This window comes from Thunnus maccoyii, chromosome 20, assembly GCF_910596095.1.
Source record: "Thunnus maccoyii chromosome 20, fThuMac1.1, whole genome shotgun sequence".
Classification (NCBI taxonomy): Eukaryota; Metazoa; Chordata; class Actinopteri; order Scombriformes; family Scombridae; genus Thunnus; species Thunnus maccoyii.
Genome location: NC_056552.1, coordinates 11,010,087 through 11,031,058, shown reverse-complemented (window position 1 = coordinate 11,031,058; position 20,972 = coordinate 11,010,087). Strand labels below are relative to the sequence as shown.

Below are 20,972 nucleotides of genomic sequence, written 5' to 3'. Positions count from 1 at the left end.
GTAAAATCAGCGGAGTTGTGATGCAGACTGCACAGTGTAATCTTGACATCTTGTTGAAGGCATTTCATAAGGCTCCACACTTAGTATTACAGATATGCCACAAAATAAATAATATTTATCTTAACGTGTCATTTAATCACATTTTTTTTCTTCTTTTTTGAAAGAGTTTGCCAGAGGCATAAGATCAATGTCAACATGTTTCCAATGCAGGTTGTTCCAAGTATACAGTACTTTTCATCCAATGAACTGGAATGATTTGCCTTGTGCTGTCATGTTTGAAGGTTCTTATTCTGTCTCATTACATCATGCCCACACCCACAAACACACACAAATCTCCTGAGACAAATAACACTGTAAACATGCAGAACTATTTAGAACATTTAGTGGCATTGTCCCTGGTCAATGATAAGTTTAGAACTGGATTTTAAGTTCAGTAGACAATACTCCCAGCCCAAACCAATGGACATGACTAGTACTTCATATATTTACTGGCAGTACTGAAGACAGCAATTTTCATTCATCAATATGAAAAATCATCTTGCAATTAACTCCTTGAGCAGGCCAATTATTCTTCAACACTAACTGATGCAACAGCAATGGTTTGGCAAGCTTGCAGATGTATTCGGGGCATTCTGCCTTTATTTAGGAAAAACACAGTCTTTAAAAGAGAAAGCTTGCACATCACTTAAGAATGTTTTCATTTACTGCTGTAGAGGGTTTGCAGTTCATTTGAGCAAATGCCTGTCTTTAAGTGATTGCAGAAACTGAGATGGTGTTCACTAAATAGAGCTCTTTGTGTGAGATTGGCTCATCTTTTACACTACAATGGATATCGCCCGGTGAGGGCCAAATGGGCAAATCAAGGTTGACGTGTGAAATCCCTGCTGGCCAACGGCTCTTTGGGTCAGATCAAGCTGTTTGCCGACTTCCCTGGACCACAGCGATGGAATTTCAGAGCAAGAATTTCCGATTGGGCACCAGTCTGTTTGTACATGCAGCATATGCTGCACATGTCGCTGTCATACAGCCAGGACTGCCTTCACAAATGAACACCCAGAATTGCAATGAACAAAGAAAAGAGAAAAGAATTTTCTTTAAGAATACTGTGGATCTGGACTTTTGCCTTTCACATGATATATGAATATAGTATAATAATATGATATAATGTGAAAATTATATTTGATCCATCAAGGAAGTTCGTTTTGTATCAAATCATTCTAGTAGCCTGAAAATGCCTGACACACAGATGACCATCAATCACATGCTACAGAATTTTTAGAGAAGCCAAAGACAAAAAAGACCAGTATCCAAAATCCACATACCATTACATGACACAATTTATGTTTGGTGCATAAAGCAAGTACAGCATGAAAGTGAAATTAATTCCTGCTGTAAAACTGAAGCATAAAAGTCTATTAACAAGCCAGATTCTATGCCACCGGTAAGACCAGTTAGCATAGTATTCACAGTAACTCCATATAGCAATAAAATACACGTGTTGCTCTACCAGTGACCCCATATGCCCATAAAATCCTCTTGGACTCAGACACATACTGTAAGTCCACAGGCTTTCTGAATGGAGTGATCATGACATATTAGGAACAACCGGCCGACGAAGCAGCCCACAGGATCAAGGTTAGCAGGACAAAAAAAGCTGATGGGTGTCTGCCATGTTGCAGAGCCCTAAATCATTATCACCATCTGCATGCAATCCTCCATGAGACCCACACAGGAACACAACATCTGGTATCTGGCTTGAAAAATGTGTAATAGAAATGACAAAACAGACAGTCACGGCCTCATATGTTGCTTACTGGGCCACTAGCCACGTTACTGCTAAGGGCCAAAATCAATTCTGGGATCAAAGTTTAGTCCGGTTATGTATGTCACGAGTTATTACTTCACATCTGGTGATACAGTATTGAAATACTTAAGGTGTATGATTTATTCATATTATAGTGTTTATGTGCTATAAGCCCTAAATTGCTTCCAAAGAGCTTGTAATTCATATCAAGTGATATTTGGGGGGAAACATAGCACTGTAGTAACAATCAAAACATAAGTGGCGTCCTTGAAACTTTAAAAATTAAAGCGAGACTAAGTCACATTTGCTAAGCAGTGTCCCCTGTGGCCACCTGTGGCAATTACAGTATAATGGCACTTTCACTTTTCCTACTAGCAATTGGAATGGGACCACAAGGAGGAAACGACAAACATAGGCCCTTCTCAGTCAAACTTGCTGAACTTTGACTACCATATGTGGTCAATTTATCAAAAATAATGCCTATCTGAACATTTTCTCTGACATTTTAGGAGATGTGAGGACTTATTGGCAGGGCAAAGTAGCACTAGCTAGCAGCAGCTCCCATTATGTGTTTTTTCTACTTTTGTGATAAAACTGTTGAAATGATTATCTCAAGCCAAAGTATATTGCAACAGTAACACAAGTAGAGAAGAGTCATAACGTCAGTGGTAAATCGTTTCTCAGAACTTACTAACCCTTGCTATACAACGTAGCGTGACTGACTCCACCCTAAACCATTACTGCACATCACCAGACAGCTGCAGCAAAGCATCTGTAAACATCTCAATACAATTTATACTTGTCATCCGCCTGGACTTTCAGAAAACAACATCTCACCAACCTCAGCCTTTGCAGCTTGACTGCGCACGTGACTAACTGTGACATCTGAGCGGAAACATCTCATTTCAACAAATTTTTTTGTTATGTCTGATGGGAATAATGAATGAGCTGTTAAAACATCCGTTGAATCAAACTTTGAAAATCACTGCCAGTCTCAGATCCCCTCTTTAATGAATTCCCTATTGTTTTGGTATGTGTGGATGTATCCGGCAATGTTTCTTTCCAAGAAATTTGGAACTGAATAATGTCCATGGCAAAATAATTTAGCTCTTGATGTGTGCAAAGTGATTTTTACATCGTTGAAGCCCTAAAAGAGCTGCTACCAGGAGACGCTAAAACAAATTCAGAAAACAGACTGGTGTTGACTCACAGTTTTAGCCATGTAAACATGATTTTGGGAGTCTGAACCTTCCAGATTTTGACTGTGTGGGTGTCTTTGTGCCAGGCATGTCAGCACGGAGTTCCACTTTCCAACATGCAAGGATATCCAACTTTCTGCTCTCATTCCCCAGTGCCAAATTACAAATGGCAGCCTTTCTGTCTGTCTTGGTAGGTTTCTTACAATAGCTTCAATATAAACACATAAATTCACAGTTACCCACTCTTAACCTTCCAGCACTATTAAATACAGCTTCCCGTTCATTAAAGTTTTGGGTCAAAGCACATGCGATTTGCCCCGAATCCAACTTTCAGTAGAGCGAGTTTAATCAGTCATCTGACATGAGAGGAAGGCTACTGGGGCATCCTGGCTTCAGTTTAGCAAATTTACTGTGATCCATGGAAACCAAACACAATGCTTCATAGGCAAAGAGCACATCAGTTCCTCTGTGGCTTGACTCCACTTCTGAGAGCATCACCTTATATTGCCAGACTTTTCCTCTCAGGGAAAGTATGCTATCTGAAAACTCTTCCCCCTTCCAAAATATTTGTCATTTCTGAGAGAATTTGTTTCTTTTTTCCCATCCTACACTAACAGATCCTGTGAAAGGGGAGAAATGATCCTTACACATTGGAGGGGAGATTAATTTTTTATGAGATCATAAATTTCCCATAACAAGTGAGAGTGTCAACGGTTCTTCACTCACCCTCTTTGATCGAATTGTATTGTCTGTCGCCTTCTGAGATGCTGTTTGGGGTTTTCAGGGTGCCCTTCTTGTTCTTCTCTGCCTTTTTGTTGGCTGTTTTCACTAAGGAAGGAAATAACATTAAAACAGGAGCAGAAATAAAACTTTTTTTCCTATTTGACAAGTTGAATCACTTTAAAATTGTGGATTCACTGTTGTCAACATAGGGAGGGAAAAACAATAGTGTTGACACAGCAAAAACAAAAAAAACCCCAAAACCCCAACTTTGGCTGGATACAGTCACATATGGACAGATTCAGCATTGGGGACTGAACCAGGAGGCAGTCCCTGGATAAAGAATTTGAAAACTTTTAACTCTTTTCCTCAATACATTTAATTATAATATGCAGACTCAAAATAGCTGAGCCAGCGGTGCATTTCAACTTGCACTCTCATTTAAGATTTTTTAATAGAGTGATAACATTTATGAAATAACTGCCTTCAAGGTTTAAATAAATCATGAAAATATCCCACAAGGGGCAGGATGGGGGCAGGGAGTCACATTCCAGGAACTGAAGATGGAAGTGAAGCGAGTACTTTTTATTTGACAGTCATGTCAGGATAGGCCCCCACGTGATACCAATCCTTCTCACATCTGAAAGCCCTTATCCACGTCTCATTCTAGGGACAGGTTAAATCCTCAACAGTGCTCCAAGCTGCATGTGGTTCAGTGTAACAGATTTAAAAAGCACAGAGATATGATGATTTACAGAGTTGGTTAAGAAAAATGTTTAAACACCGCAATAACAATACAGACAGTTTACTTGTAATGGTCTGTAATTTCAATTGAGTTTTTTTGGCAGTAAGATTCACTCATGTATCATGAATAAGAATCCATGTCAGATTCTTAAATCATGGATTTGTACAGCTGCAATAGCTGAGATATGGGGCGACTGATATTAGTGTATTGCAGACATATCAGAATTGGTGTGTATATAGCCAATAAGTACCAAGAAATTGATGTACAGATATGCCAAAAAAAGTTGAACATTTTGAGGTAGTTTAGGCACAGTGTCTCCATTTCATAGTTTGTCTACTATAAAGTACTTTTTCAGCTGTAAAACATTCTTATCTGGTCATAATTCTCTAAAAACAAATTCAAGGGATTCTTAATGTGTTTCTTTGTTTATGTTATGTGTTCATGCTAATAAATCAACATCAGTTTTTATACTTTTATGAGATTTAAACTCTCAAATATTGATATTGGTATGAGCCTGAAAAATCCAGAAATATTAAGTTTAGGTTTCAATGGACAGGTGAGAGTTTTGGAATAATAAAATGTATCCCAAAAGTATTGAAAATATCTACCCTTTGTTGAACTTGAACTAATGTCAAATGCATTCTGTTATCAATCTGAAACAAGGCCAAAGGTGCAAGAAATCTACCCATCAAAACTGATATTTCTTGATCTTAGCTTATGCTGAATGTAAAATCATAATCTGCAAAGTAGATAGATATACTGGAGTAAAAGTACAATAATTGAAGAAAAGTATCTACAAAATGGAAACTATAAAGCAAAGTATCAGCACATCAAAACTGAGTTTAAGTACAGTAAGTTACTTTCTATCTCTGATAACGAGTTCCCACTTTTTGTCTTATCACAAACTAACATGCTGGAAATAATTTTAACTGAAACAGGCCTGCTAAAACATCAGGTTATCTGGTCAATGTGATACAGTGTGATGGAGATAAAACAACAAAACATTCTCATCAAAAGGAAAGCAGGGACTTGTGCCTGTTTTACTGTTATCATATTCTTCCTCCAGTCCCACCTGCACCAGGTATCCCTGCTGAGACACGTGAACCTGGATGCCTGAAACATGAGGTCACTGTTGACACAGCTGCTCTAAATTATCTGCCACCAACCAACAGAAAGCCTCATGCTGTAACTATCTTCCAATCACCTGGCAGGATTTGAGACATGCCTACAAACCTGCCACTGCATGTGTTGAGCTGTACATTCATATATGAATTATAACAGATCAGCACTGCTGTGTCTCTGCTTTTGAGAAAACGTGGATTTCACATATGTTCTGGCTCCTAATGCACTCCTGACCTCTACTGTACGTGAGGCTGTTAATCCTGGTGTTGAGCAGAAGCCACACAGAAACAGGGCTCTGATCTATGTGTATGGGGGAGTGAGGCAGAGGACTACCTGAGGAGGTCATTGTTGTTGTTTTTTTTTCTCTCTCCACATCCATCACCATGTGAATTGAATTCAGCTGCTCCTCTGAAGTCCCGGAGGACACCAAGGTTCAGTCTGAAGCCTCAAATTTTCCGTTTTATTTCATCAAGCAGCATGAGTCTTAGGGGCACGTTAGCTGACTTTGAGAAAAAGTCATTAAACAGTAGCTTTCTTCTCTGGTGAATCATTTCAGCTTAATATTGTGCCACAAATTTTACATAAAAACATCAACTGATGCAAAATGTAACAAAACCAGGTGTTTAATGAAACTTTTGTTTTACTCTTAAATTCCAAAGCATGTCCTTGCTTTTCTAGATGTGCAAAAAGTGTAATATTTTATTTTATTGCAAAGTTTGCTCAAAACGTGCTTTTTGGAAGCTGAAATGATTAGCCATACACTGTCATCTAGTGGCAACACTGACTAAGAAAGTTACTTCTAAAGATTCAGCAGAACTTAAGTTTTCTAGCATTGATGGTGCAATCACACAAACTGTCAGAATACTAATAATAAGCATTTTTAAAAAAACATTATTTCTGATTGATTGCCTATGGAACTGAAAATACAGTTTTGTGGAAGATTTATAAGGCAAGAATAAACTTTTACTTTAAATAAGAGACCTTGAAATTTTAAAAACAACCAATTCTCAAATCAGCATGCTGAAAGATGGCATTGCTTTTACCTGATTTTGCATCAGCTGTGGTTTTATCCGTCTGCCTGCTGCTGTCTGCCTTTCCCTTGGGTACTTTCTTGGCATGGTTTTGGCTGGGGTGTTCATGCCTGTCAGGTATTGAGGCCACAGGCTTCTCCAGCACTTGGACCTGGTTGTACTGCTCTCTTGTCAGCAGCTCCTGCATGTAGTAATCCTCGTCCTCACCAGCAAAGCCACGGCTGATGTTTGCAAGCCCCACGAGGAGTCCCAGCAGAGCCAGGGGTGTGAAGAGGCTGAGGCGCTGTCTTGTCATGACCCTGGGGATTATCTCCAGCTGAGAGTCCCGATGCCGTCTCCAGAGGAGCCTGCTGCTGCTGCCAGGCTGCGTCCCATCAACTGCTCCGATTGCTCTCCCTTCCCCACTCCAACACGGAGAGTTCACAAAGTTCTCTGAGAGCGCTCCAAGTCACTGACGAAAGCAGCAGAGCCAGAGGGTCCATGGACGCCTCAGCCTGGGAAAAATGCAGTGAGGGAGGGAGATACACAGAGGAGCAAGAGATGAGGGAGAGTAGAGGGAAGAGGCAGGGAGGCAGACAGTACAGTAAGAGCTCCTCTCTCATTTAGATCCTGGCAGGTGACTCAAAAAGAAAGCTTTGTGTTTTTCTCTTTTCGAGTTAAACCAGTCCAAGCTGCTGACACATTGCACAGTCATTTTATTGGTGTGGGTAAAAGTGAAATAGAGATAAAAAATCTCTCTGGGAAACATACATTGACACATTCAGGATCTGCTTTCATCTCCATCTCCTCCCACTCTGGGGCAGGAGCTGCTCTAACCAGAGGAAAGTTTCCTCCTTCCTGTGGGGGAATCAACTCAGGGACTTAAACAGCTCTTAACAAGTTTACAATTTTGTGTGTCCAAAGGAGAAGCACAGGCGAGTTTCCTGATCCATGGAAGGAGGTGTTTAAAGTCCAAACTGGCATAAATTATGTATTCCTAAACAAACAGTGGCAGTCATTTGATGTTTTTCAATTTGAACAGTAAATCACACTGGGTGTGCAGCTGTAAGAGTTTAGTAAAAGTGCAGTTATTGTTTCGAATGTCAGTTAAGACCGCATGATATCCCTTCACTGGGAGAGATAATTAACTTGTTGCTCCTCTTCATGCTGCCTCATTTGCTGAAGCTTTTCCTGTTTTAGCTGGGGCCTGTTTGGACTCTGCAGTAATTCACACATTAACAAGCAGCTGAAATTTAACCGAACAAACTCTCCGTGGAGCATCCAGGCATGTTCCAACACAAGGGATGGAGCGATGCCCTGTGTGTCACTGCTCATCACATCAGCGCTGTCTGTTCCTCATGAAGCTCTTTTTTTTTTTCCTCTTTCTCACACACACAAACATGACTAGAGCAACTGCCAGCAGCAGTCAACACTCCTGATTAAAATCATATTTTGTAACATAAAAAGATATATCTGTGAGTTAAACAGTCACAAAATAGAAAAGATTCATCACAAGGATCCAACTGTGTTATCTCTGGCATTTAAGAAGCATTTGGAGTTATTGCTAAGCAGAGAAATGTCTAGCCTTGGGCTTAAAAGAATTAAAAGAAGAGGGAATCCATGGAACATTCCCACAACTAATAAGTACAGCTTTTGACATTTCATCAACCTGAGGCAAGACAAACAAAGGCAAAGATAATATCTCTTAACAAGCCCGGTGTCCTGCCTGGATGCTGTCCAATTTAAATGAACTGGTTCATTACACATAACTGATGTGGATGGACATTGCATATAGAAAAGTCTAAAAAGGCTGTATGAAAATCAGTCTTTTCACCTGAGACTTGAGATTCTGAACGGAGACTAAAGGAGGCTGAGGCTGCAGGCTAATCACTGAAGAGCAGGATCTGGAGTGGGTGGACAGCTCGAGGCTGGAGGGCTCCATGCTCGGCTGGCACAGTCCTTCACCAGCTAAGCAAGCATTTGTGGTTCGCCCACTCCTCATCTAGACTACACCTATCTTAGACTGTCTGGGAGGAAAGAGGAGGGAGGAAACGGAAGGAGAGATGAGAGGAAGGCAGTCAAGAGGAGTGTAATATTTTTACCACAAAGTTCCTCCCTTTCCTGCACACATTAAGACAACTGCAACTCTCAGAGTGTCAGTGTCTCCAAATACATGAAACACCACTTTAGTTATGATGCCTCTGAAGACAAGTCTACACTACAGGAGCAATTACTTCAGACATGATGAAGGATTTCTAAAACAACATCGGAATAAAAGCATCTTCCTGTCTATGAAGTAAGCCTCAATGAGCTGAAGTACATCTGCGATACCTTCTGGCAGTTTTAAAAAGCTGTCATACCTAAACACCAAATAGGCCACCTGTTCCAAAACTTCCCATATTGAATGACTGTTACAAACACGATTCATACTCTTCTGATCTGCCCTCTCTATGGTTGAGGTTTGGTTTAGTTTAGGAAGCTAATGCTACTTAGTTAAGGTAAGATCAGCCCAGCATTACTATAGGAAATGATGTCCATATTAGAGAATTCCACGTTTGGCATAACTTTTGATTTATGCCAGATGCCAATGTTCTGTGGCAATGCAGGAAGTAGTGTGGCCTTTATGTAGTGAGGCAAATGTGGGTGGCACACTACTTCCTGCAATGTAGAAGTTGGGGTGGTGGATGGAAGTGTAGTAGATTTGACATTCAAGTAGGAGACTAGAGTGTCCTGTGATAGACATACAATTAATATTTGCCTTTTTATCAACTCTAACCACAATATTTGGTTAACTAACTGTTGTAGTTGCCTAACCTTAACCTTATCCCTACCATAACTGTACCATAGTTGCCAGAGGATGATAATTTTACAAACATTGCCATTGAGCCTAAAAAATGTATAATTGAACATAATCCAGGTTTTTGCAGAAGCGTATAAAATGTATGTTTTTGTCTGGCAATATGGTTGTGAAAGATCTTGGTCATGGTTGAAAGAAACCAACATGTTGACTGTTAGTAGTTGACAGGATGCAAACTGCAGTCTCTAGCTTCAATGTCAGACCCTTAAAGGCTTTGCAGTGGTATAACGTAACAATGCTATGCTACTTCCACATTTGCGTCATTACTTTCATAACCACTTGTGAGGTTAACGTAAACATAGGTCAATCTAGGCATTTGAACAACTGACAAATGCTGAGAACAAAAGGTGATGTGGTGTAATTTCAAAAATGAATGATGACCTGTAAGAACAATTTTTTTAAAAATATTTTGCTTGGTAAACCTCCCAGGCAGAGATTAATATAATCAAGGGGTTACTTGACACAGGTGTTGCTGATTTGGGAGAGGCAAACTGTTTTGGACTGCGCAGTAATGGTTGTAAATGATTGCTACATTTTCTTTTGTCTACGATTGGGAAATAGACTTACAAAGAGAAAGTCTATGTAATTTGTTTGATTTGGAAAACCTACAGACTGTGAGTAATAAATCACCTTTGTATTGGAAACATTTTGTTATTTTTGCATGCATCAAAGCAAATAAATCACCAACTGTTATGGCCTTTTTTTGATAGGCAAAGGGGTCACTACAATAATTCAAAAACTGGCTTCACTGAAGACATTGGATTTCTGCTGTCGTTTGACTACATTCCAGTAGAGCGGCTGTACTCATCCTTGCCTGTTTCGTACCGGAGCTGTTGGAGCTGGGGGTCATCAACAGAGTAAAAATGAACACCTGTATGCCAGCCGACACCAAGGTATGTCTAGTGCTACCACTAACAAAGGAATGGCCATTGTTGTAAATGTGTGCACACATAATACTCACTGCATTGATTGTGACTGTATAAACAAACTGAGCAAATTTTCACAAGACTGTGCGAATTTGCATAATTGACAATGGATGAAGAGCACCTTCCCAATTCTGAACTCTTAACTGAGACAGAACCTCAGGTTGGTTCAGGTGATATGGACCTCTCTGTAAAAAAGTGGACTGTTAAATTGACAGAAAAAGCACTTAGGAAAACATTTCAACCTACAAAAAGAAAGGTGAAATTAAAAAAAACAAACAAAAAAAACAACATACAATCTCAAAGAGACGATTGTTGATTTGATGGGTGATAAAAGCTACGTAAAAGAGGTGAAAGGTACATTTGTAAATTTAATGTTCTCTGTGGTGAAGCAAAAGAAAAACATGAAACTTTGATGGGCTTATTACCTTAGAGGAGATGGAAAAACATGAAATGTGGTATAAAGTAAAATGCTCAGTGTCAATGACTTTATCGCTGATGTCTTACAATGAAAGTTTCCTTCATGCTGACAGTGTCGATATTAATAATGACAGGGTTAATGTGGAGCCTCAGGACAGCATTTCAAATGTTGAATCCAAGACTTCCAGCAAATGCTCTGGTCGAAAAAGTAATGTCTCAAAGAGCAGCAAGTCTACAACATCATCTGCATGGCTTCAAGCAAAGGCAGAAAAGGCTGCACTCATGGCATGCACTGCTGCACTACAGGAAAAGTAGGCTTTGGAGAAGCAAGCAGAGCAAATAAGGAAAAAGGAGGACTTGAAATTGATTCTGAAATAGCAGCATCTACAGCTAAATCAGCAGTGTTAAATGCCTCATATCATGGCAGTGTTTCAGATGCACATTTGGATGGAGTGGAATCCTATTTCAAAAAAGGAACAGTACTCAATCCTCATGCTGAAGAGTACAACCCACAGCACAGGGACTCATCTCAGCAGAAATATTCATTGTCTGCCAACCCAGTCGATAGTGGAGAAAACAATCAAATTGGACAAATATGAAAATAAAAATGCAGCTAATCAGACAAGCTTTAAGTGGCAAACATCTGGTCAAACAAAATTACATTAGATTTTAATCCTGGTAGTCAGCAAGCAACACATTCTAAAGGCAATCCTCAAGTACCTGGAGATCACTACAGTCTATTACAAAGACAAAATGAAGGAACAGCACTCCTTGTACAGAAACAGGACTCTCAATTTCTACCACACAAAGAAATCCCAGTTTTTGATGGAGATCCTCTGCAATTTAGAACATTCATCAAAGGTTTTGAACATTGTGTGGAAGCTAAAAACAAACAACAGAAGAGATTGTTTGTATTACCTGGAGCAATTTACTGGGAGGTAGGATAGAGATCTAGTGTGCAGTTGCCAACACATGGCTCCAGAAAGAGGTTATGTTGTGGCCAAAGACTTTCTCCGAAAACATTTTGGAAATGAATTAAAGGTCACAGCTGCCTATGTGGACAAAATCACTGGATGGCCTTCTGTTAAAGCAGAAGATGTTAAGAGGCTACAGGTCTATGCATTGTTTTTACAGGAGTGTTACAATACTATGGAGGAATTGCAATATTTAGACAAACTCAATATGCCAGCAAACATGAGAACAATAATTCAGAAACTTCCTTACAAGCTCAGAGAGAAATGGAGAGTGACTGCATGTGAAATCTCTGAAACCCAAGGTTGCAGATCTGGCTTTAGGGAAATTGTCAAGGTCATTAAACACCAAGTCAAAATCGTTTCTGGTCCAATATTGGGTGACATCCAAAACACTGAAGTTGGTGTAAATAAAGGAAGCAACGAGACAAAGTTACAGCAAAAGACACAGTTCAAAAGAAACAGTTTTGCGACTGCTGTTTTAATGTGTAATGAACCAGCTGTGAGTGCAACCAAGAAAGGCTTTGAGACTCAAACGCAAAGTATGACACCTCAATCTCAAACATTTGTTTCCTGTTTGTATTGTACACTTGGCATACATTGGAGCACTGTCCACAATTGAAAAAGAGAATGCATCAGGAAACGTTGGACTTTCTAAAAGAGAAAGGATTTGCTTTGGTTGCCTGTGCATAGGACACAAGGATTGCAATAAATTCATATCTTGCAAAGTTTGTAACCAAACTTATCCCAGCATTCTTCACATTGAGAAAAAGGAAAGAAGCAAAGATTAAGATCAACCAAAGGAAATGTTGGTGAGTGGCACGGCTGTCTCTACTTGTGGTCATACAGGGGCCGGGGGCAGTAACGGCATCCTTTCGATCTTACCTGTCAATGTTCAGTGTACAAAGGGAAACAAAGTCATTCAAACTTATGCTTTCTAGATCCAGGAAGTTCAAACACTTTCTGTTCTGAAAGTCTAATGAAAAGACTGAACATCAAAGGAAAAAGAACCAAAATTCATCTGTGTACAATGGGTCACAATACTACTGTTCCAAGTTGCATTGTCAAAGGCTTGGAAATCTCTGAACTTGCTGGCAAGCAGTTTTTTGAGCTTCCTAATATGTTCACACAGAAGGAAATGCCAGTGTCGACAAACAATATTATCACTGAAGAAGAGTTGTCTAAGCGGTCTTACCTGAAAGATGTACATATTCCCCATATTAACACTGATCTTGATTTGCCGATTGGCACAAACACCTCAAAGTTAATGGAACCATGGGGAGTGATCAACAGTCGAGGAGAGGGACCCTATGCAGTATGAACTACTGGACTGAGTGATTAATGGACTTCTACATGGAAACAGTGCAAAGCAGTGTGAGGATGTATACCTTGCTGTTACTGTTAATCAGAATGGTGACAAATTGGAAGAACTGTTGATAAGTCAGTACAATCATGATTTCAGCGAGAAATTCTCTAATGACAAAGAGATATCAATAGAGGAAAGGAAATTCATTGAAGTCACTTAAAGGTGTCCATTACAAGATGAAGCTGACTTCTGAAGGATGAAAGTTTTCACAAAGAATATTCAAACTTCCTCACTAATGTCATTGACAAAGGTGCTGAAAAGGTGCCACACCATATGTTAGAACGCTCTGATGGGAAAATTTGGTATCTCCCTCACCATGGAGTATACCATCTATGGAAAAGAAGCCTGTGTGTTGTTTTTGACTGTGGGGCAGAATTTAACAGAGTCTCCTTGAACAGTCAGCCTCTGCAAGGTCCAAACCTGACACACTCTTTGTTAAGAGTTTTGACACGGTTCAGGCAGGAACCTGTAGCAGTCATGGCTAACAATCAATGTTCCACCAAGTCAAACTTCCAGAAGAACATTTGGACTTTTTGAGGTTTTTGTGGTGGCCAGAAGGGAACCTGGAGCAGACTGTCCATTTATTTGGAGCAGTATCTTCTCCTAGTTGTGCATGTTATGCTCTAAGAAACTGCTGATGATAATCAAAACAATTTTCCAGCAGAAGTGATTGACACAAGAACAAGAACACACTCAAAAGAAATATTTATGTGGATGATCTTTTGAAAAGTTTGCCTTCTAAATAAGATGCTACTCTCATGGTCAACAACCTCACAGCTATCTGCAAGTTAGGATGTTTCAATCTTACAAAGTCAATCAGCAACAGTCACAACGTGCTATTGGTAATTACAGAAGAATGTAGATCCAAGAACTTCAAGGAGTTCGATCTGGACAGAAACAAATTGCCAGTTGAATGGGATCTTGAACTACAATGGTGTGTTTAGACGGACACTGTCAAGTTCAAATTTAACATCTGAGATCAACCACACACAAGGTATGGAATATTATCTATGATCAGTTCCATCTATGATCCTTTGGGTTTCTTAACCCCTTTCACAATCCCAGCTAAGATGATTTTGCAAGACCTGTGTCAGTTGAAGTGTTTTTGGGATGATCCAATACCCCCAATCTTTTGAACAGAATGGAGTTTCAACCCTCCTGCTGGATTCCATCATGGTGGTGTTTGGGAACGTATCATACGTATGGTCAGGAAGATTCTAAACACTATTCTTCGTCAGCAATGTTTGGATGATGAAGGCTTTCACACTGTTATGTGGTGTGGAGGCCATACTAAATGATCTTCCTATTACACAGTTGTCTGAAGATCCTAATGAACTTGGGCCATTAACGTCAAATCACATTCTTTTGATAAAAGAAAATCAGTTTTTCCACCTGGACTCCTGGAAAAAAAAGGGATCTGTATATAAAAAGGAGATGGAGACAGACTCAGCATTTAGCTGATCTCTTTTGGAAGAGATGGACACAAGGATACCTACCATTGCTACAAGAAAGACAAAGGCGGAACAAAGAAAAAGTAAGTTTTTTACCTGGAGCTATTGTTGTTGTTGTCGTCGATTCAAAGGAACCTCGTGGATCCTGGATACTTGGAAGGATACTACAGACATTTCCTGATAGGAAAGGACTAGTACATTCTGTTCATCTTCAGACCAAGACCAGCATAATTGAAAGACCAGTGACAAAGATTTGTCTTCTTTGTGAAGCAACTGACTAGTAAAGAATAATGGTGAAAACTCATATCCATATTTCTGAGCCAAGGAAGCACAGTTTATGGATTACAGGGAGTTCTTATAAAATTGACTGTTTCAATCAGTGAATTTTTGTTTCTAATGTAATGGCTGTAAAACTTATTAAGAAATGTTTTGTCTTCTGCCAGTAACAAATTAGGGGCCAGTGTGTAATAGACATTTTATGTTAATGTTTTGTTTGGTAAACTTCCCACCACTTGGGGGAGTATTGCTGCTGTCAATTAGGCAGAGGTTAATATAATCAAGGGCTTATTTGACACAGGTGTTGCTGACTTGGGAGAAGCAAACAGTTTTTCACCATGCGGTAATGGTTGTAAATGAATATTACATTTTCTTTTGTCTATGCTTGGGACATAGATTTATTACAGAGAAAATGGATGTACTCTGTTTGTTTTGGAAAGCCTACGGACTGTAAGTAATAAATCGCCTTTGTATTGGAAACAGTGGACATTTCGTCATTTTTGCACGCGTCAAAGCAAATCAATCAGCAACAGTTGTGGCCTTTTTTGATAGGCAAAGGGGTCCCTACAAAACCTAATCTATTAAAAAAGACTGCCTGTGGCAAAGAGAAACCCTATTTGTGGACCCTATTCACTCTATTTATCTTCCACTGGAAACAGAATGATATGTAGGCTACAACTCCACACGGTGTGGATCAGAAGTTACTTAGACATGACCAACATTTATTAAAGCATGAAATTATTTTCCAAACATGCTCTGTGGAAGTCAGTCTGAAAAAAGCTGGAATGCCTGCAATAAAATACCTGCTATAGTCTGAGGCAGGGGGATCAAACAGTTGCTTATCAGGCTGTGGAGCAGAGCAGCTTGAGGCAGGGATGTTGTGACAATAGCTGTCTTTCTCAGTGAAGAACACCCAAGGTAGGAGAGTGATGGCTTCCGCCTTTCACCATAATCTCTTATAGAGGAGAAAATCCCTGGCTGAATTCTCATTAATTGGACGTCAATGCCCAGAGTGACAGGTTAGAGGCTCAGTGGCAAATACCTCCCTGCTGCTGCTTTGGCACCTTGTAATTGATGAAAAAGGGGGACTGACTGAAGATAGACAATCTGAGGGTGGAAAGAATCATGTATAATGGTTTTGTACTGTTCAGCAGGACATGGAAAGGCCAAGTTTTCCCTGTCAACCTAAGTGTAGTTAGTGATAATTGGGACAAAAAGTGAGGGATGAATAAAGCAAATGCAATATCACACAGTGACTCAACTCTGCCTTTGAGACATAACATAAATTAGAGCCAGTAATGAACCAAATCGTGCTCAAAAATGTGGAGTTCTTTGCTTTTTACAATAAGAGGAAAATCTGATTAATGGTTCCTGGTAATCTTGCACATTCTGTACACACAGACAAAATCATATGCATGCAAACACACTTTGTGATCATCCATCAAATGCAACCTTGAGTGAGTCAAACTGGCGCGTATCCAATGTTTGTAATGAATTCTGATGTTAAGAGTTCATTGAGGACAAACAAGGTTTGTTCCTGGGTGACAGAGACAAACCTACTTTGGCATATTTATTTATTTACACATCCAACAAAATGTAATGTGACACATTTATGGATACAAAACATGGCATATTACAACCTTGGAATTTACTACTTTATAGCATGTCCATTTCATTATGGATGGGTCTCAACTCTTGGCGTTATTGATATTCGGACAGGCAAGAGAATTAATTGTCTGTTCACCGCACGCTGAAAGGCAAACATGCTGAATTTCCCCATAAGGATGACATTGGTGGTGTCAGTGTTTAAATTTAATTTTGGCGCTATGAAAATTTGAATAACAAGGAATAAATACAGGACAGAAACTGCACTTTTCTGTTTAAATTCAATTTGATTATATAAAGCTATATAAAGAGTTCTTATAGTAAAGCTTTTATGTTTGTGATATTATAGATTTGAGAAAAGCATCAATATTTAACAAAGAATTAAAAAAAAAAAATTAATCAAAATCAATTGTAGCTGTGAACATTTCTGTTCACTCTGTGAACAGAGGAGGAGGTAAAAGGCTGGTGTGGAGTCTTGGCAATATTTCTCGTGTCCATGGAAACCGTGTGAAATGTGGCGGTGGTCAATTAGGTAGACCTGCACATGCAAAGCAGTAAGCTTTGAGTCCTGAAGTCAGTGTCAGTGTGTGTTTGTCTCGTATCTTTCTTGGAACTCAACCTGTATTATCAATCAAGTGAAAGATGCAACACTGTAGCCTTCATACTGACGTGAACTGAAACACGAGTGTTACATGACCATTTCAACATTATCAATAGTGCCTCAAATAACACAGTAAGCCTTTTTTATTGGTTTGATTATGGTCAATGGATCCAGTGATGTTAGTTGATTGAGAAAACAGGATCTCACCAGATAACAGATGATGGTATTCTTTGATGGTGACTAATGCTCAACCAGATTTCATATATTTTGCAAATGAAGGTCCTAGACCAGATATTAAACTGAGCCTTTCGTTTGATTTGAAGCAGGTTCAATTGGTCCAGTTTCATTAGATGTTGTTTTTACAGACATTTTTGAATACCTTATCCTGATTAGTATGGCACATTGACAAGCTTTTTCTGTCTTCTGTTTTTTTTATGACCACATAAACAGAATTATAGCAGAGTCAAACCTGATATTTTGGTAAATTACAGCTCTGGAGCCATTCTACTGAAGAGTGAAAAACCCCCAAATAACAGCCAGTGATGAATTATGATATTGAGAGGGAAGACGTTTGAGCTGTAGATGAAGTGCAGACTTATGAATGCATGGATATTCGAAGAGCCCACCAGCCTGTGGCTACTATTTATACGCTCTGGCTTGTGCAAAATGGTAATTTTGGTATAAGAGAATTTCATTCTCTGATTCATAATAGTGTAAGAAGATTGAAGCCAGCTGCTCTTATTGGACTGGAATTCGAAATAATTTATTCTCATTCCCAAATATTATACATATTTAAAGCAGCTGCTGTAATCAATATTTTTATATTACCATGGATCAAAGGACTACAGTATGTGAAAGGGGTCACTCGTAAATGAACCAGCAGGGAATTATCACCTGATGCTGCAGCTCTGAGGAGCTTTTAATGTGGCCTGATTGTTTTGGCTCTCATCAGCGTTCTTTCCAGATGCAGGAAGCAACTGCTTTCAGTGAAAAGGCTTTGAAAACTCAGTGTACGCACCAAATGGCAGGCAGACAAATTTAGCAACTAGCTAGTGAACATAATGGAGCATTTAGCAGTGACATTTCCCTTTTGGAGAGCAAAACAAGGCTAATAGGGGGGTGAGTATTGGACTTACATTCATCAGGTGGCCAGAAACATGAGTACAAATTAATGCTATTGTTGCTCTGTATCTGCTGAAAGTGTAAATATGCCACAGTTTGCAAACAAGTTGCTGTGTTTTCCACTTCCCCCTACTGGCCAAAAAATGTAAATGCAGGTTTTAAGTCTATACTACTGACTTAAAGTCAAAAAGCAAAAAGTTGTACTGGTCCGTGAACAATAACTTGCCAAAGTAAGTTCTCTATTCAGGTCAATTGAGACAAAAATTACTTTGGACATCTGTATTTTACACTGACTGCAACCTACTTCTATGGTTTTCTACTCTGTCCAATTATTTTGATACCTGCAGAAACTATTACATTTGTCATAGTCCTACAGTTTCGGACAATTTATTATTGTTTGTGGTTTGGAGAAGTTGCTGAGAATGCCTTCTCTTTGGAGACTAATGGGTGAAGAGAAAGGTCTTTATTTATCACACTCAAGCGCCTCTGTAACAATGTGTTTTACTACATGGTGGCCTAGATCCCGTTGCAATTCAGCACAACCGCCCTCAGTTTCCCCTCTGAAAATGCTCCTTTCCTGAACACCTGTGTTTCTAATTCTTTGTCCACATTCACCGTGCATGAGACAGGTTCCAGCTATATGTGACTGAAACAAGCCAGATGTTCAATTCTAATAACAATGACAGTTTTCAATTTGAATGGCAAGAGCCTCCTGATGGAAGCATGAATGTGCATATAAACACAATCAAATGTTTGATGCAACAGTCAGCTGTTACACATCCGTAAATGTTGCGTGTCCTTTATTGCTATTTTTGCTGTACACACTTATTTCTCTTGTATTGTCTCAGAGAAGTCAAAGGTTAATAATTACCCAAGATTTTGTTAACACATTGAAAATTATTCTGTGAAAAGATTTTAAATCTCCATAACACCAAGGATTTCTTCAGCATTTCATCAAGAATTTTATAATAAATCTTTAGCAGTTCTACAGGCACCCTGAAGGACATCTTGCACTTTAGCTGCTGCAAGGAGATGGTAGCTCCGGGCATAGATGTAGCCACATTAGAATTCTGTACAGTCCTTGTTGTGAGATGCTTGGCTGGAGTCTGAGGTGAGAGTTAATGCAGAGCAATGACCCTGGATGCATTGAACCTTGTTGTAACAATGTGTGACGACCCTCTCCGCCCTGTCTTCCTGTTACTTGATTTGTGTGGCTGCTGTCTCTGCAGGTACTGGAAGTGGGTGTGGCAGTGTCATCAGCAACACTGGCAACAACTGGGGCCCTGTATGCCAGTGCTCCTTCAAAAACCCTCTTGGACCTCATTTGCTGTGTGCTTTCCTCCCTGAGACACTCTTTGATTTTTGGTTGGCATTTGGCTTGTGTTTCTGCACTATACAATGTTGCACCTACACACCTCCTCAATCATGCACTCACCTATACTGCTGATCTTACTGATTACACATGCCACTGTTAATTTAGGTTCTCCTCTTATGCTATTCCTCTTTCAATAAATTGTTTGTTAATTGACTTGGTTGTGTGCATCTCTTTTGTCATGGCTGTGCGGCCCGGTTTGTGACAAATGACACAGCAGCAGGGGCACAAGAGGACAGAGAACAGACAGAAGAAACATCTGGTTTATCACATCCTCCACTGTTAAGGATTTGGTCTGATAGAAATAGCTGAATCGATAAATTCAGCCATATGGAGACTTGCCAAAGCTAAACAGAGTAATTGGGACAAATAAGTGGGATGCAAATGTGCATGAAAAAGTTGTGGTTTAAGACATTTCTAAACATTTTGGCTTCCTTTGACTTTGGAGGTATATCTTTCCAAAAAACAAATGTTTTAAAAAATGGGCAACAATCTTTACAAGAACAGGGAAAATGCTTATTGTAAAAAAACATAAAAATAACCACAAGCTGTTTGACAATAGCGTCTTAGCTTAGCTAAGTCGACTGTGTAAAGAAATAAGCAGGGCAATCAGTAATCACAAGCCTTGCCAGGCACCATTTCTATTTCTACAATGCGTCCAAAAGAGATAAAACTGCATAGCACTGTATATCACAAACAGATGTTTTGGGCTGAAGCCTTAATATCCCACAAATGTTAGGAAGGAAAACTGTGCAGGACTTGCAGGACTCTGTTTAACCCTCATCCTACCGACATATTTAACATACAGTACCAGGACTACTGACTGGGCTCCCTGGGGACCCAAGAATAAACTACTGTAAGAAACAACCATCATAGCGAAATGTTAACTTATTTCTTCTCAAAATATTATTAGTTATGTAAATAATATAATCTGAAAAATATTATCATTATTACTAATTATTATTATTATATTTTAGGAAAGTTAGATTTAATTTTTATATTGTGTAAAATGAAAATATGTACCTTTTTTTTATACAAATTACAGCTTTTATCCCAAGTACAATCTTTCCACAAAGCCTTCAAAATGACTGACAGAGTACTTACTTTTGAATTACTGTGTGTGATAGAAAAGAGAATAAACATAGCATTACTTTTTTTTCTAACAAATCTCCAGTTGTCCAATCCAGTTGACATCTGTTTGTTGCCTGCATTCCGCGCTTGCTCCATCATCAGCGGGCATGACTGGGACTTCAGATATAACTGGCAGGCTATCAGAGCACTCAATTAGCATGATGTATTACAAATGTTTGCTGCAAAAACTTGTTTATCCAGATCTTTCTTTCTTGTTAAGAAACCCTCCATTAATCACTGACAACGCTCAGACAGTGATTCAATAGAGGGCTTCTCA

At 39.3% G+C, this 20,972-nt stretch overlaps 1 protein-coding gene and 1 long non-coding RNA gene across 4 annotated transcripts in view; one reads left to right on the top strand and one right to left on the bottom strand.

Moving 5' to 3' along the window:
• cpxm2 (carboxypeptidase X (M14 family), member 2) overlaps positions 1-15,311 on the bottom strand; it is a 39,574-nt gene extending 24,263 nt beyond the window's left edge. Inside the window, exons 1-3 of one of the 3 annotated variants that reach the window (XM_042396275.1) lie at positions 14,685-15,311; positions 6,634-7,115; positions 3,730-3,831 (exon numbers count right to left, since the gene is read on the bottom strand). In XM_042396275.1, the coding sequence (XP_042252209.1) occupies positions 3,730-3,831; positions 6,634-6,916 (385 nt within the window). In that variant the 5' untranslated portion in view covers positions 6,917-7,115; positions 14,685-15,311. Of the gene's footprint in view, positions 1-3,729; positions 3,832-5,540; positions 5,616-6,633; positions 7,116-8,434; positions 8,619-14,684 lie in introns of those variants that run through there. The other 2 variants (XM_042396276.1, XM_042396277.1) reach the window with 2 other exon arrangements.
• Positions 9,943-19,720, top strand: LOC121886365. Its single transcript, XR_006092719.1, has 3 exons — positions 9,943-10,071; positions 10,168-10,350; positions 19,422-19,720. It is a non-coding gene; the product is annotated as an uncharacterized LOC121886365 (long non-coding RNA).
• Positions 19,721-20,972: the final 1,252 nt, after the last annotated feature.